This window comes from Nothobranchius furzeri, chromosome 14 (genome assembly GCF_043380555.1).
Source record: "Nothobranchius furzeri strain GRZ-AD chromosome 14, NfurGRZ-RIMD1, whole genome shotgun sequence".
NCBI classification, from domain to species: Eukaryota; Metazoa; Chordata; class Actinopteri; order Cyprinodontiformes; family Nothobranchiidae; genus Nothobranchius; species Nothobranchius furzeri.
In genome coordinates this window covers 2,775,121-2,789,844 of record NC_091754.1, presented here as the reverse complement: position 1 = coordinate 2,789,844, position 14,724 = coordinate 2,775,121, and the positions used below count along the sequence as shown (strand labels likewise).

General features: G+C 43.4%; 1 protein-coding gene across 2 annotated transcripts; it reads right to left on the bottom strand.

Annotated features, from left to right (window-relative positions):
• Window positions 1–291: 291 nt before the first annotated feature.
• Window positions 292–12,289, bottom strand: zgc:162780 (putative methyltransferase DDB_G0268948). Of its 2 annotated transcripts, none has more exons than XM_015942585.3 (6): window positions 12,064–12,289; window positions 11,831–11,991; window positions 11,340–11,556; window positions 1,031–1,134; window positions 759–896; window positions 292–610 (listed from the first exon to the last, which is right to left on the bottom strand). In XM_015942585.3, the coding sequence occupies exons 1-6, from the start codon at window positions 12,172–12,174 to the stop codon at window positions 514–516; spliced, it is 828 nt and encodes a 275-aa protein (XP_015798071.1). In that variant the 5' UTR covers window positions 12,175–12,289; the 3' UTR covers window positions 292–513. The 2 variants fall into 2 exon arrangements, 1 of the variants encoding a protein (XP_015798071.1); XR_001571524.3 differs by having other exon boundaries at window positions 474–610; window positions 692–896.
• Between the last annotated feature and the right edge of the window lie 2,435 nt (window positions 12,290–14,724).

Genomic DNA, 14,724 nt, shown 5'->3' with positions numbered 1-14,724 from the left:
TGAAAATAACTTCAGATTATCGCCACTGATATTGATTAAGTAGATGTTAACATCTTTTTATTAAACTGTTCCTCAAGCAATAGACAGGCTCTTTGGTCAATCAGGTCATCCACATCTTTAACCTGTGTGTGGCAGCCATGATCTACAGGATCTTTAATCAAATGTCTCCCTCTAATGGCAGAAAAGGGTCATTCACCTCAAACAAACCCAGCTCAAGTCTTTGTTTTTGTGCATAAAACAAATTAAGAGTTTGATATGAAACCGATTTATTGTTGTAGACATGGTGGTTTCTGTGTAAATACTCATCCTTTACTGGTCCGTTGAGGGACAAACTTGTCATGGTGAGAACAATGTTCTGTAAGTGTTTAAATCTATAGGTTCAACATAAAAACAGCCAGAATGGCCGTAATCTGCAACTTTAATCAAATAATCCAACTAACGTGATTTAAGTTCAGTCATAATGTAAGTGCATTTATGGGATGTCTGTGTGAAAAACAGGAGAGGAGTCAGAGGTCAGGCTTCTTCAGGTTTGCAGGCCAGAAGGTAGAAATACTTGACAGCCACCGTCACCTCTGTCTCTGCAGAGGTCACCTTCATCACAGACATCAACCTGTGGAAACCAACAAAAAAAATCACAAATGCTTTCTTCGTGGAGTCATAACTCATAACTTCTCCATCACCAGATGACCACCTGGACTGTGTTTAGGCCAAAAACACCACAGAAGGTGTATTTGAGTGTCGTACAAAGCGTCGTTCACCTCTGACAGACGTCTTCGGACAGTTTCTGGGCCTTCTGTGGATCATCTCTGAGCAGAGCCTGATAACTGGAGAAGGACTCCACTAACCCCATGTAGCTGGACAGAGGCATGGACGTCCTGTCCCACACACACTCCTGCCTGATCGTACATGTTACACGTGTTAATCTGCATTCTGCTTTGATACATCAGGTGGAACAAAAACCCTGTTAACCCTCTTACAGAAGATGTGAAAGTGAGATTAAGGACCTAAATAAAAGCAACGTGTAGCTTACCATTCCTTATTGGGATACGGGATGGCCTCAAATGCCTCCTTGTATAAATAAATGGAGTTTGGACCCAGTATGGGATTTCGGTACGGGTGCAGGGCTGCATAAAACTGGTTCAGCAGACAAAGAAGCATCATTAACAGCACGACACAATCATCTCATCACTTTAATCTAATTTTTAAGTAAACATTTCATATTTTTGTTCTTGAAAAACTATTTCTGGTCGATTTTTGGTTCGAATCTGACAAAAAGAACATTTTCTTTTATTTATATAATATTTATGGCCCAATCCCAATACTCGCACTTCCACTCTTGCGCCCTTAAGTTGAGTGATCCCGACCGGGGGTACAAGTGTGTAGGGTGTCTCGATTCTCATTTGCAGAAGTTGATCACGCCCCTTTTGCACCCTTGATCTGCACTTCATCCATGTCTGCGGACTTGGGTGAAGTGCATTGCCCACGATCCATTGCTGCGGGAGAACAGGCTCAACTGCCTTTTCCGAACTTGTGTATTTTTTAATGAAAGTATTTACTTTTACGATGATTAGTTGATGCTCTAAAACTTTTAGACAAAGTAGCAACAAATGTAAAATTACGTCAAATAATTCTCTGAAAGTTGTTACAGTTTTTTTTACGCATCACAGTAGGGCTGCACAATTAATTGTAAATAAATTGCAATCTCAATTCATACTTGTACGCAATCTGATTTCCAAATGACAACGATCTGAAGCAGCTAGTTAGATAAAAAAAGACTGTCTCTGTTGTCATGATCAACAATCATGTTGTCATATTGAATGTTCTATTTTGTTAACAATTGTGGTTTAAATTTAAACACACCTATTACCTACCTCTCTCATCACCTTACAAGCAGAGAGAATACTGTTGAAAATTGTTATCGTTTGAATTATTCAAAAGTTGTGTACGTAAGAGACGACGAGGGACATTTACTGTTTTCATGTTCAGGGACAGCTGTTCAGAAGCTGATGTGCAAGTAATAAGTACAATAAATACGTAATTTGGTAAATAAAATTGTGACAGAATCGTGATCTCAGTTCTAAGCAAAAAGAATCGTGATTGTCATTTTAAACAGAATTGTGACGCCTTTGAGCATTAACTTGCTAGCGCTAGCTACAGCAGGCTGTGGCAGGGTTGTTTACAGGTCCTTCTAAAAAAATTAGCATATTGTGATAAAGTTCATTATTGTCTGTAATGTAGTGATGAACATTAGACTTTCATATATATTAGATTCATTACACACAACTGAAGTAGTTCAAGCCTTTTATTGTTTCTAATATTGATGATTTTGGCGTACAGCTCATGAAAAACCAACACTCCTATCTCAAAAAATTAGCATATCATGAAAAGGTTCTCTAAACGAGCTATTAACCTAATCATCTGAATAAATTAATTAACTCTAAACACCTGCAAAAGATTCCAGAGGCTTCTAAAAACTCCCAGCCTGGTTCCTTACTCAAAACCGCAGTCATGGGTAAGACTGCCGACCTGACTGCTGTCCAGAAGGCCATCATTGACACCCTCAAGCAAGAGGGTAAGACACAGAAAGACATTTCTGAACGAATAGGCTGTTCCCAGAGTGCTGCATCAAGGCACCTCAGTGGGATGTGTCACAGCCCGTCTAGGAGAGGCCAGGCCACAACATGAAGGTGGATTCCCATTTTGCCACAGATCCCAAGTACCACACCACAGTTTGACTTATCTACAGTGATTTTTATTTACAAGTTCTATAGGAACTTAAAGCGAGGGAGGATAAATATAACTCAGGGTGAACCAAAAGGCCAAAACAACTAAAATACCCCTAACTCAAATAATCAACTTACCTACAAATTAAAATTAAAAGAAATACAACCAAACTTACCTCCCTGATTGCAAACACAGGAGAAAACTGAATGGAGAAATTAAATGGCAGGTTCACCCCTACTTTCCTCAAGTTTAACAACAGGCCTTTACACAGCACTCAACGCAGGACACTAAGTGGATGGTGGCCAGTTGGGATGAGCAGAGAATGAGGATCAGCTGCAGGTGGTGTTGACATCCCTCTTAAAGGCCTGCTCCCATCAATTATCCAATCAGGACACTCCCCAGGCCACTTGTTCACCAATCAGATGTGGGCATCTGCACTAAGAAACATTATGAACATACAAAGCATCTTACAAACAAAACAACTTACAACCCTTGGTTGTAACACCCCCACACCCAAGAATTAAACATACCCCCTAAATATGTTTAATTCATGGAAAAACACAAATACAAATCTCTAACATGCCCGAGACAGGGCATGAGCTAAAATGTTGTCCTTTCCCCTTTTGTATGTGATCTGCAGGTTAACATCCTGCAGCAACAGGGACCAGCGCATCAGGCGCTGATTGGAGTTACGCATTTGGGAAAGGAACACCAACGGATCATGATCTCTGAACACTTGAACAGGTTGTGAGGTTGAGCCAACATAAACCTCAAAGTGCTGCAAAGCAAGGAACAAGGCAAGAGTCTCCTTTTCAATAGTGCTGTAATGGAGTTGGTGTTTGTTAAGCTTTATAGAAAAATAGCAAACAGGATGATCTATACCATGTTCATCTTCTTGTAAAAGAACTGCTCCAGCTCCACTCAAGCTGGCATCGACCTCAGGTTTAAGGCCCTGTCCACACGTAGCCGGGGATCTGCCAAAACGTAGATATTTTTCTACGTTTTGGCCTGTCATCCACACAAAAACGGAGTTTTTTCACACGAAAACGGATCTTTTTAAAAACTCCGGCCAAAGTGAAGATCTGCGTTTTCTCCGTTTTGGGTGTCTGCATGTGGACGGACAAAATCGGAGTTTTAAGGTCCGCAACGTCACTTTCCGTGACAAAAAATGCTGACATCACGTGTGCGACCTGTGTTTACACTAGCCGACAGCATGGATGCCCTCAGAGCTGCGCTCGCTTTATCAATTGTCCAAGCGCTTTTTGCTTGTTTGTTTTTGCAAGAGGAATTACTGCTCCTTGCGGAAGACCACAGACGAAGGACGAGGTTAAGAACGGGGGAAGTACTGCCACCTACAGGTCTGGCATGTCCTTAACAACGTATTTATCCGGGTATGTGTGGACAGAGTTTGTTTTTAAAACGCGGTGGTGTGGATGCAAGTTTTTGGAGGGGCGGATATTCGTTTTTAAAAAAACCCGGCTACGTGTGGACTAGGCCTAAAAGGGCACTCTGCATCCGGAGCGGCCAGTACTGGGGCACTGCACAGCAACGCTTTAGCCGACTCAAATGCAGCCTGACAAGCAGGAGACCACACAAATGGTTTCTGAGGGCTCACAAGTGCAGTTAGCGAACTGGCCACGTCTGAAACGTTCCTACAAAATCCATGATAGAAACCACACATTCCTAGAAACCTACGCATCTCTCATTTTGTCTGCCGTACAGGGAAATCAATATTTGTTTGCACTTTTGCCAGAAGAGGACGAACCTGACCCTGTCCAACTTGTTTCCCTAAATAAGCCTTAGCAAGCTCGCACTTCGAGAGGTTTACAGTGAGGGATGCTTGGCGGAAACGACTAAACACGTCTGACAGTGTTTTCAGGTGTTCTGACCAGGTACCTGAATAAACAACCACATCATCCAAATAGGCCTCACAGTTTTTGACTCCAATCAGTACCTTTTGCTTTAAACGTTGAAGTGTTGCGGGCGCATTACGCAACCCAAAAGGCATGACTGCATATTGGAGAAAGTTATCACAGGTTACAAAAGCAGATATCTGAGGCTCTGGGTGTTAACGGGACCTGCCAATGACCTTTCAACACGTCCAACTTAGTAACAAACGACTGGGCCGACACGATCAGTGCAGTCCTCCATCCTTGGAAGCGGGAAAGAATCAGGTTTGGTAACTGCATTAACTTTTCGGTAATCAGTACAGAAACAAAAAACACCATTGGGCTTAGGCACTAAGACGCACGGCCAACTCCATGCGTTGGAGCTAGGAACTGCCCAGCCATGTTCAACCAGATAATCTGCTTGTGTCTGCATCAAAACACGCTTAGTGGGATTAACCCTACATGCATGCTGTTTTATTGGTTTTTCACTTTCCACTTCTATATCATGGTGAAGGACTGAGGTCTGCTGTGGATGGTCAGAAAATAGGGACTGGTTAGCTCTGATCAGATCGATAATGGCTTTGCTTTTAGATTGGGACAGATAAGAAAGAAAAGATTCTAAGTTTCCCATCACCTCTGAATCCAAGGTGAAGGCAACAGGCACAGAGCCACACTTCTCCACCAAACCGTCATCTACAAGAGAATAGGAGGGCGGCGGCGAACACATAGAAACAGAGGCAGTAGGAAAGCTTTGACCATTTACAACATTTTCTCGGGAGAAATACCTCTTTATCATGTTGACATGACACACTCTAAATTTCTTTTTCCGACCGGGGGTTTTGATCACATAGTGTCATTTATTTTTCTGTCCACCTATAAGGGCCAGAGAACCGAGCATGCAGACTAGACCCACTTAAAGAAGGGGTGCCCAATCCTGGTCCTGGAGGGCCAGTATCCAGCAGGTGTTGTGATTTCTCTGCTCCAGCACACTTGATTCAGAGGTTGAATTACCTGTGCAGCAGTTCATCAGGCTCTACAGAAGCCTGTTAATCACCTGCTGATTGAATTCAGGTGTGTAGAAGGGTTAAAACTAAAGCCTGCTGGATATCGACCCTCCAGAACCAGGATTGGGCACCCCTGACTTAAAGGGAGGAGGACAAGAACTTTTTCACCTGGAGAGAAGTTCCGGGCCACAGACTTTTGATCAAAACGCAATTTCATCTTAGACTGTGCCTTGGATAAACTCTCTTGCGCTAACTGACAAGCATGAAAGAGACGCTCTTTAAAACGGCTAACATAATCCAGCACATTATGTTCATTAAGATGCATCTCTGACAACCATTTCTCTTTAACAAGTCGCAAAGTAACGCGCACAGTATGTCCAAAAACTAAACTGGCATCATGTGCTATGCTCAAAATCTGTGGTCTAAGGTCTGTTGGAACAACCACTTGTTCTACCTTTTTCATCTCACTCGAGTCTGGAGACCAAGACCTCAGCAAAACCCCATCTCTGATGTAATATGTTACATTACTGCTCGGTCCTTTATCTGCAACAGAAGGAAAACATGATCTTAAGGACTGATCATTCTGCTGTGTTCTGATCAACGAATCTCTATTTACGTCCAAGCTCAGTTTCATTTCAACAGGAATCGCATCCACAGTTTCACATTCTCTCACAGTTTCTTTTCTATTTACATCACTCATAACAGGTTCATCAGAAGCAGGGGCGTCGGACTGGGGGGGGGGGGGGGAGTACCGTTTACCCAGGGCCCACTGCAGGGAGGGGCCCTGAGACAGCTTTGATTAAAAATGTTTTATTGTTGTTGTTTTTTCCCCCCAACTTAATTAATGTCTTAATAAACTTTCCTTTACCTGGATAAAGAGGTTAAGAAACAGAATTTCGCCTTAAAATAATAACTGAACAATCTCTGAGGCATCTATCGCCCCTTAAAAATGTGCAAAGTGGTTTGGTCCACACCAGCGGCCAGGGGCTGCACGGCCGCATGTACAGCTATGAGACATCGCAGATGCCGACAGCCAGAGCTGGAGGCAGGAGAGTCAGTCATGTCTTTTCCCAAGAAAGGGAAATCTGGCTTCCAGAAAAGAAAAGAAGGAGAAAAAGTTAAATGAACAGAAGCAAGTATTGACTAGGCTCTTCAAGAAGGAAGGTGAGCAGCAGCAGAACACGGTTTTAGCTGATATTAGCTAGCTCTCAGAAGCTGCATTCATGTTAGGTGTTCAGTGTTAAACGCCTTTAGTTTCACCATCAAGATCAAATATAAATTAATTAGTGTTATCAGTGAAAACACTAATTAATATATATATATATTATCAGAATTATTATCGCGGACGGCCGCCACCAATTAATTCGCGGCCCTCGCAGTAAAAACAGGTTCACTCTGTGTGGATATTTCAGCTCCTTCCCAGTCATGGACCAGGACAAACTTGGTATCGATGGATTCGTGGTAATCTCAGGAATGAGAAGCTGCCACTGTTTTTCATATAGCATGATGACACTGGTGTTAGAGGATTGTTATTGACTTGGTTAGATATTTTAAGCCTATTTTAAATTTCTTTATATTTGATCTTGAAAACGGACAATCTTATAATTTGGCTGATAATGCAGGGATTATAAAATTTAGAGTACATTACATTCACAGAGAGAACCTGGTTTATTTCATGTCATATGTATTTAATATATCAATATATATCAGTATTAGCAAAGCTTAACATCATGAACCACATGGCCCTTTAGACGCAGCAGCAGCAGCAGGGCCCTCATTGTCTCCAGAAAGCACTGAGGAGATGAGACAAGGTGAGCTCACTATACAATTAAGTTATTCAATTTACAAGCAATCATTAGCAGCAGATTTATCTGAAAGGACATGTTAGGTTATATTTTGGTGACCTAATTCATGATCCATTTTGCTTGTGTGGTGTCTGTCCCCCTTGCAGCAGAGAAAGTGATAGAATATGTGAAAGAGGATGATGTAAGTGAAGAAAGGGAAGGGGATGGTTGCTCTGAAGGTAGTGAGGATGATGAGGAGAGGCCAGAAGAAGAAGACAGTGAGAGGGTGAGTAACACAGATGAGTGTCTGCCAGAGGATCCAGGACTATGGCCAGAGAAGCTCACTGGTCAACAGAGAGATACAGTTGTCAGAAGACTGACGAGGATCTCACAGCTGAATTTGAGAATGAGATGCTACACCTGAGAACAATATATGGTGCCACATTTCCACACATTCGGTCTCCTCTTGAGCTGCTTAATGCCATCTACAGGATGCAATTACAGAGCATTTCTGGAGAAGTTTGTATTGGACTGAGGATATTTTGCACACTACCTGTGACTGTTGCTGGGGGTGAACGGGCTTTTAGCAAACTGAAACTGGTGAAAAATGATTTGAGATCAACAATGTCCCAGGATAGACTGAACAGCCTAGTTCTTCTTTCTATTGAAAGCCAATTAGCCAAAGGATTGGACTTTAAAGATCTCATAAGTGATTTTGCTAACATGAAGACCCGTCAGTGGGCATTTACTGGAAAATAAATTCCAGGATTTTTGTTTGAACACATTGTTGGCAAATAAAAATAATTATATGTGAAGTCTGGGCATTTCACTTTTATTCTGCTGGCATTTGTATTTGCTCGATATAGAGGTTAAACTAAGATCATATTTATTATCTTGTCTTAAAGCATGACAAAAAATGTGTAAGAGAGATATTAAGTAATTGAGCATGGGGGCCCACCTAGAAGACTTGTACCTAGGGCCCAGAATTTGGTGCTACACCCCTGATCAGAAGTCATAAAAGAATCAGAGAGATCAACAATAGTACCCAGTTTACGAGCCTGTCCGCGCGTAACGGCTCATGCAGGAAATAACTCGGAAGAGGGGGCAACCAAATCGGGGGACACAAGCAGCACATTGATCACTTCTGGTGGCGGAAAAACCTGTCCACCAGCCAAATCATTACCGAGAATGAAGGAAACTCCTTCAATCGGTAATCGTGAACGCACAGCAACTTTAACTAGACCAGACACCAACGGCGACGACAGGTGCACCATATGCAGAGGGGCTTTAGCTACACTCATTTTTCTTCCCCACACCAAAATATCTGAACCACATGAGGTTTGTTCAGACAGAGGTAGCACCGATTCTAACATAAATGAGTGATACGCGCCAGTATCCCGCAGGATTTTCCTCACCAGTTAAAGAGACAAACTCCTGCGAGACAAACGGTAAAAACTTTGGATCTATCTTAGTTTGGTTTGTCTTAACATGACGAGAGACTGATTTTATCAATCCCACCCTGGCAGGAGGTTTTACCCCTTCCTCCTCTTTTCTTTTGAGGGTCGGACATGTATAGCAAACAGGTGTCACGGCTCACGGTAATAAAAACATTCCCGCATGTCGGTTTTTGAAGCAGCAGGTGGAGGAGTCCTAGGCGTTGGTCTGAGAAATTGGGTTTTTCGTTCCGTAGAAAATTCTGGAAACGAATTCTGTGAGGAGAACACATTTTTATGGGTTAAAACAAATTCGTCAGCCAAAAGTGCTGCATCAGTCATCTTGGACACCTTCTGTTCATTTATAAATCACAATGTGCTCTGGCAGGCTCTTTTTAAACTCCTCCAGGAAAAAGGAGTGTTCTCATATCCTCAACAGTTTTAATTTTACAAGATTGACACCATTTATCAAATAAGACTCTCTTTTCACGTGCAAACTCAACAAACGTCTGGTTGGTGGTTTTACTGAGGCTCCGGAACAAGTTCATATGCTTGTAGCACAGTTTTCTTAAGGGTGTCATAATCCAAACTTTCCTCAATAGCCAAACTGGAACAAACCTCTTGGGCTTGTCCCACTAGTTTACACCGGAGCAGAAGAGACCAGGAATCTTTGGGTCAACTTAATGCAGCAGCTATGCGCTCAAAAGCACTGACATAAGAATCAACTTCAGTTTCACGAAAAGGAAGAACCAAGGCTGTGTGCTTACTGATGTCAAAAGTTGAAGAAGCAGAACTCGCTGTGCTCGCTGGGGTTGGTGAGGCTGCAGGGGTGCATCTCTCCAGCTCAAGGGCTTTAACACGGAGGTGCATAGCCTGCACTTCCAGCTCCTTTTGCAGTTTTCCACCTCCCTAATGCAGAGTAGGAGGCGCAGATCACCTGATGACATACCTTCCAGGTTTTCCGAGACCTCAACGGACTCGGCTTTTGCAGCAGGCACATCAGCCAGTGCTGAGTCATCAGCTCCAGGTGTGGCGTCTTCCACCCTTTTGACAGCAATCAATGGCAGCACACCCTGTTCCACCAGCTGTTCACACAGAGCCTTCTTTAGTTCTGCTTTTCAAGCCCTGTAAGACACATCAACCTTGGAGAAGTTAGCCACAATAAGCAGGTCTGCTTTCCTGCAAACTTCCAAACTCTCCCAAGAGGGAGCACTCACAAAATGATCAAGAGGAAAAAGTGTGGCAGAAAGCGCTGCACAACCAGAAGAGGTGACCGGACCCTGAGGAAGATTGTGGAGAAGGACCGATTCCAGACCTTGGGGGACCTGTGGAAGCAGTGGACTGAGTCTGGAGTAGAAACATCCAGAGCCACCGTGTACAGGCGTGTGCAGGAAATGGGCTACAGGTGCCGCATTCCCCAGGTCAAGCCACTTTTGAACCAGAAACAGCGGCAGAAGCGCCTGACCTGGGCTACAGAGAAGCAGCGCTGGACTGGTGCTCAGTGGTAACAAGGACTTTTTTAGGATGAAAGCAAATTTTTCATGTCATTCAGAAATCAAGGTGCCAGAGTCTGGAGGAAGACTGGGCAGAGGGAAATGCCAACATGCCTGAAGTCCAGTGTCAAGTACCCACAGTCAGTGATGGTCTGGGGCGCCATGTCAGCTGCTGGTGTTGGTCCACTGTGTTTTATCAAGGGCAGGGTCAATGCAGCTAGCTATCAGGAGATTCTGGAGCACTTCATGCTTCCATCTGCTGAAAAGCTTTATGGAGATGAAGATTTCATTTTTCAGCACGACCTGGCACCTGCTCACAGTGCCAAAACCACTGGTAAATGGTTTACTGACCATGGTATGACCTGAACCCCGTAGAGAACCTGTGGGATGTTGTGAAGAGAGAGTTGAGAGACGCCAGACCCAACACTCTGGATGAGCTTAAGGCCGCTATCGAAGCATCCTGGGCCTCCAGAACACCTCAGCAGTGCCACAGGCTGATTGCCTCCATGCCACGCCGCATTGAAGCAGTCATTTCTGCTAAAGGATTCCCGACCAAGTATTGAGTGCATAACTGAACATAATTATTTGAAGGTCGACTTTTTTTGTATTAAAAACACTTTTTTTTTATTGGTCGGATGAAACATGCTAATTTTCTGAGGTAGGAATTTTGGGTTTTCATCAATATTAGAAACAATAAAAGGCTTGAACTACTTCAGTTGTGTGTAATGAATCTAATATATACGAAAGTCTAATGTTTATCAGTACATTACAGACAATTATGAACTTTATCACAATGTGCTAATTTATTGAGAAGGACCTGTACGATATCGACTTTAAAACGCACATTCTCTAATTCAGGACCAAAATCTGATTGAAGTCATCCTGCATGATCCATACTAACTGGACAGATGCAACATTGTTGTTTGGTGGTTAACTAACACTTAAAAATCACAAAATGCCTGTTTTTCCAGACCTGATGTGTTTACAGAATTAGTAGATGCTGTGCATGTACCTCTCTGCAGATCTGGTTCAGTGTGTGTGAGCAGCAGTCGGAGTAGCTCAGCTCCATGTCTAGTGTGTAGTTGACCAGAGCCAAGCAGCCACGGGGCTTCAGGACCCTGTGGGTCTCCAGCAGGAACCGAGGCCTGTCGAACCAGTGGAAGGCAGACATGGCCGCCACCAGGTCCGCCGAGCTGTCGGCGAATGGCAGCTCTTCGGCAGCACACAGTCTGAAGAGGGAACAGCAGGAAACTTTAGATTCAGGCTCATTTTGTTCAACAGGAACCGTTTGAAAGGCTTGAATGCGGCGCTTGTTCTGAGAGCACAAAGGAACAGAGTGAGCTTTGTCTCAGGAGTTTCAGCCTAACTGCCAGTTTGTTCCAAAATCAGCATTGAAGCAGCTTAACAATCAGTAAATATTTTATTTTAATTTAATCCATCTGAGCAAATCAAAACGTTTCCGTTAAACAGAACATTTGGGACTGTTGATCAGCTGAAGCTCACCTGTATGTTACGTTTGGCTGTTTAGCATGTCGTAAAGCCATTTCTATCTGAGCAGGGCTCACGTCCGTCCCCACCACAGAAGCAAAGTGTTTGGCCAGAAGCAGCGTGCCCTGACCAGACCCACAGCCCACATCCACCGCCAGCTCAAAGGGACCACCTCTCTGAACAAACGTTGGAGGATATTAGAGGCGGCATCGGCTGAAGTTCGACAGGTTTTTGCTGCTTATACTTACATGCCCTTCACAGAAGTTCAGCACTTGTTTCATGAGATGTTCTGATGGAGAGATCCTGTATTTCCAGTAGGAGGCAGCATGAGCTTTACCTTCATAAAGTCTGCAGGCCATGACCGGATCTTGGATTTCTAAGTTTATAGAATAAAAGAAAAGTATTCTTTCTTTACTGGATGAGGACAACAAACCTCAACACGTAAGGAGATTAAAGTCCTCCCTGGTAGCAGTGAGCAGTGGGGGAGGGGACTTGAAAACTTAGATGTGATTCATTGTCAGAGCATTTAAAGGGACTGCAGCAAAATGCATCAGTAAGGGCGTCTATCTCCAGTTGTCTTTATTCACTGTAACCTTCTTTAGTCCGACTACTAAACAGTTACCATGACAATTTAATAAATGGGGACAATGGTGCAGAGCTGCATTTTCTTTGGTCTGTTGTCTCCCACTTAGGGCTTTGATATTGATTGGAGAAAAGAAATAAGCTTTAGGGGTAATCTGATACCTTTTTGAGATGTGTTATATTGCATTTTAGTGCTTGAGCCTGTTTTGGTTAAATGGGTCGTTCCATGGTTTCTTTTCTAGAGTAAGACAAAAAAGTAGAAAAGTAAATAAAACATTTGTTAATTTTCCTTTGTGTCATGTGTCCTCCATGTTGCCCCAGGCCCCTAGACACCTGGGTTGTAACGGAACGCTGTTTCTTTGTTGTCTGCTGCTAAACCTTACAATAATAGTTGGTTTAGCTTTCTCAAATTTTTTTGGCAGTGCATGACATATTGATATGGCATCTCTTTGAATAGATATGTTCTTGCTGAGCAGAAAAGTAACAACTTGCTGCTCTAGTGTCTCAAGTTCTTTGAAGCCTCTTCTGCTGCATCATGATTTGCTACTGCTTTTGCGTAGTTTCTGTGTCGGGTTTCTAGTCCCATCATCACCAAATCCTCTCGTCTTGAATATTATTCAAGTTCATCAACTCTTTGCTCTAAGGCCGAAATCTTCTTATCTTTTTCAGTTAACAGTATTTTAAGCTCCTTCACCTCCTCCATCACTCCCAGTAATCGATCCTGCTGCGATGTTACTTTTGACAGTTCACCTGACAAAGTTCAGAGATCGTTTGATCTCCTCCAGGTCTTCTGTGGCCATTTCTTTACCTCGTCCACCGGCTCTTCCTCCTGGCATCTCTTCCACTCATCTGCAACCGCCGTCCTCTGGTCCCGTGCTTACCGCGACACGATGAATGTTGTTGGGCCCGGCTCAGCAGGACCCCTCCGGAGTCGGTGTTGCTAGGCCCCGTTGGCGGAACTATGCCGGGTTCGGCGCTGTTGGGCCGGGCCGATGCAGGGCTAGATTAACACTTTGTTGTACCCTGGGCAACAATATTCAAGGGTCCCATCATCACGACCCAAGGATCACCATAATGTGGCCACATACAGAATATTTTACTGTAATATGCAGTAAATATACTCAATACTTGAATGCCTCACATCACGTAACCCACTCAGGGTAACCTTTGACCCACCTCGTGTGGACTGACCAATGAGGAGAGAGTCTTAACTTGAGGCCCTCTCTTCATTGGTCAGTCTGCATGAGACTGACTCTCAACTGACGTTCAGTCGTAGGCAGCGAAGCGTCTCTGTGCAGCGCAAAAGCCCGGGTGGACAGTTTGTTTAATGTAGGGTGATCATATTTCCATTTCCAAACAAGAGGACAGGGGATCTGTGCCTATGACATCACACTATGGCAACGCCACACAAACCACGTTGGGACCCATTTTTTGTAAGAACTAAATTAATATCAGATTCTGCCAATAAAAGGGCTCTAAAACAATTCATATGTAAATATTTTGCATATTTAATGCAAAATCTCATTTTTCTGCTTTAGTGCTGCAACAAGGTTTTAATAATAATAAATTATTATACCTTTTGTTTTACTACAGCATCGGTACGCTTCCTGTGCACAGATGATTAAGGATGCTTGTTTCAGCTGTGAGATTAGACGATAGGATCAATGAAAAAATAAGTTGTCCCACACTCCATGGAAACTTTCAGAGAATCCACAAATAGTGGCTTTCAAACGGTTTTGTTACTTTTTGCAAGTTTAGAAAAGCAGCAGATGAGACAGCATGTCTGATAATTTAGTTTTTCATCTGATAATATTAGAACATGTCAGTAATGTCTGAGGGGCTTTTATAAACACTGTATAACTAACACTCCTGGAGAGGGTATGGATTACACAGAGGCTTCTGGGGAGCCCAGCTATGGGGGGGGGGGGGGGGGGGGGGCATTTTGCCTTGGCCCCCAAAAGGCCTTGAAACGGCCCTGGGTGTGTGACTGAGTTTTGAAGGTGATCTGAATTGTATCAGATGTATAAATATGACATGTGTGTAACTTATTGTTTTATGCAGGTAAAAACGTGTAGTGGTGATAAATCTACCTACATTTAGCTTTGTTTTCTTGTTTTTATTGAACCATTTTCCTGTCCTGTCTGTCTCTCTTCTTCCTGCATCTCCTCTAAACTCTCCAGAAAATCTGCCGCCTGGATTCTTACTTTTTCACCTCATCAGTTACTTTTGAGCAGACCACAGGAATCTCCTGACCGCAAAGCAGAGAGCGCGTTTCGATGCTGCGTCAGTGAGGTGAAATCACCGTAGCACAGGTGATGAGCTCCGCA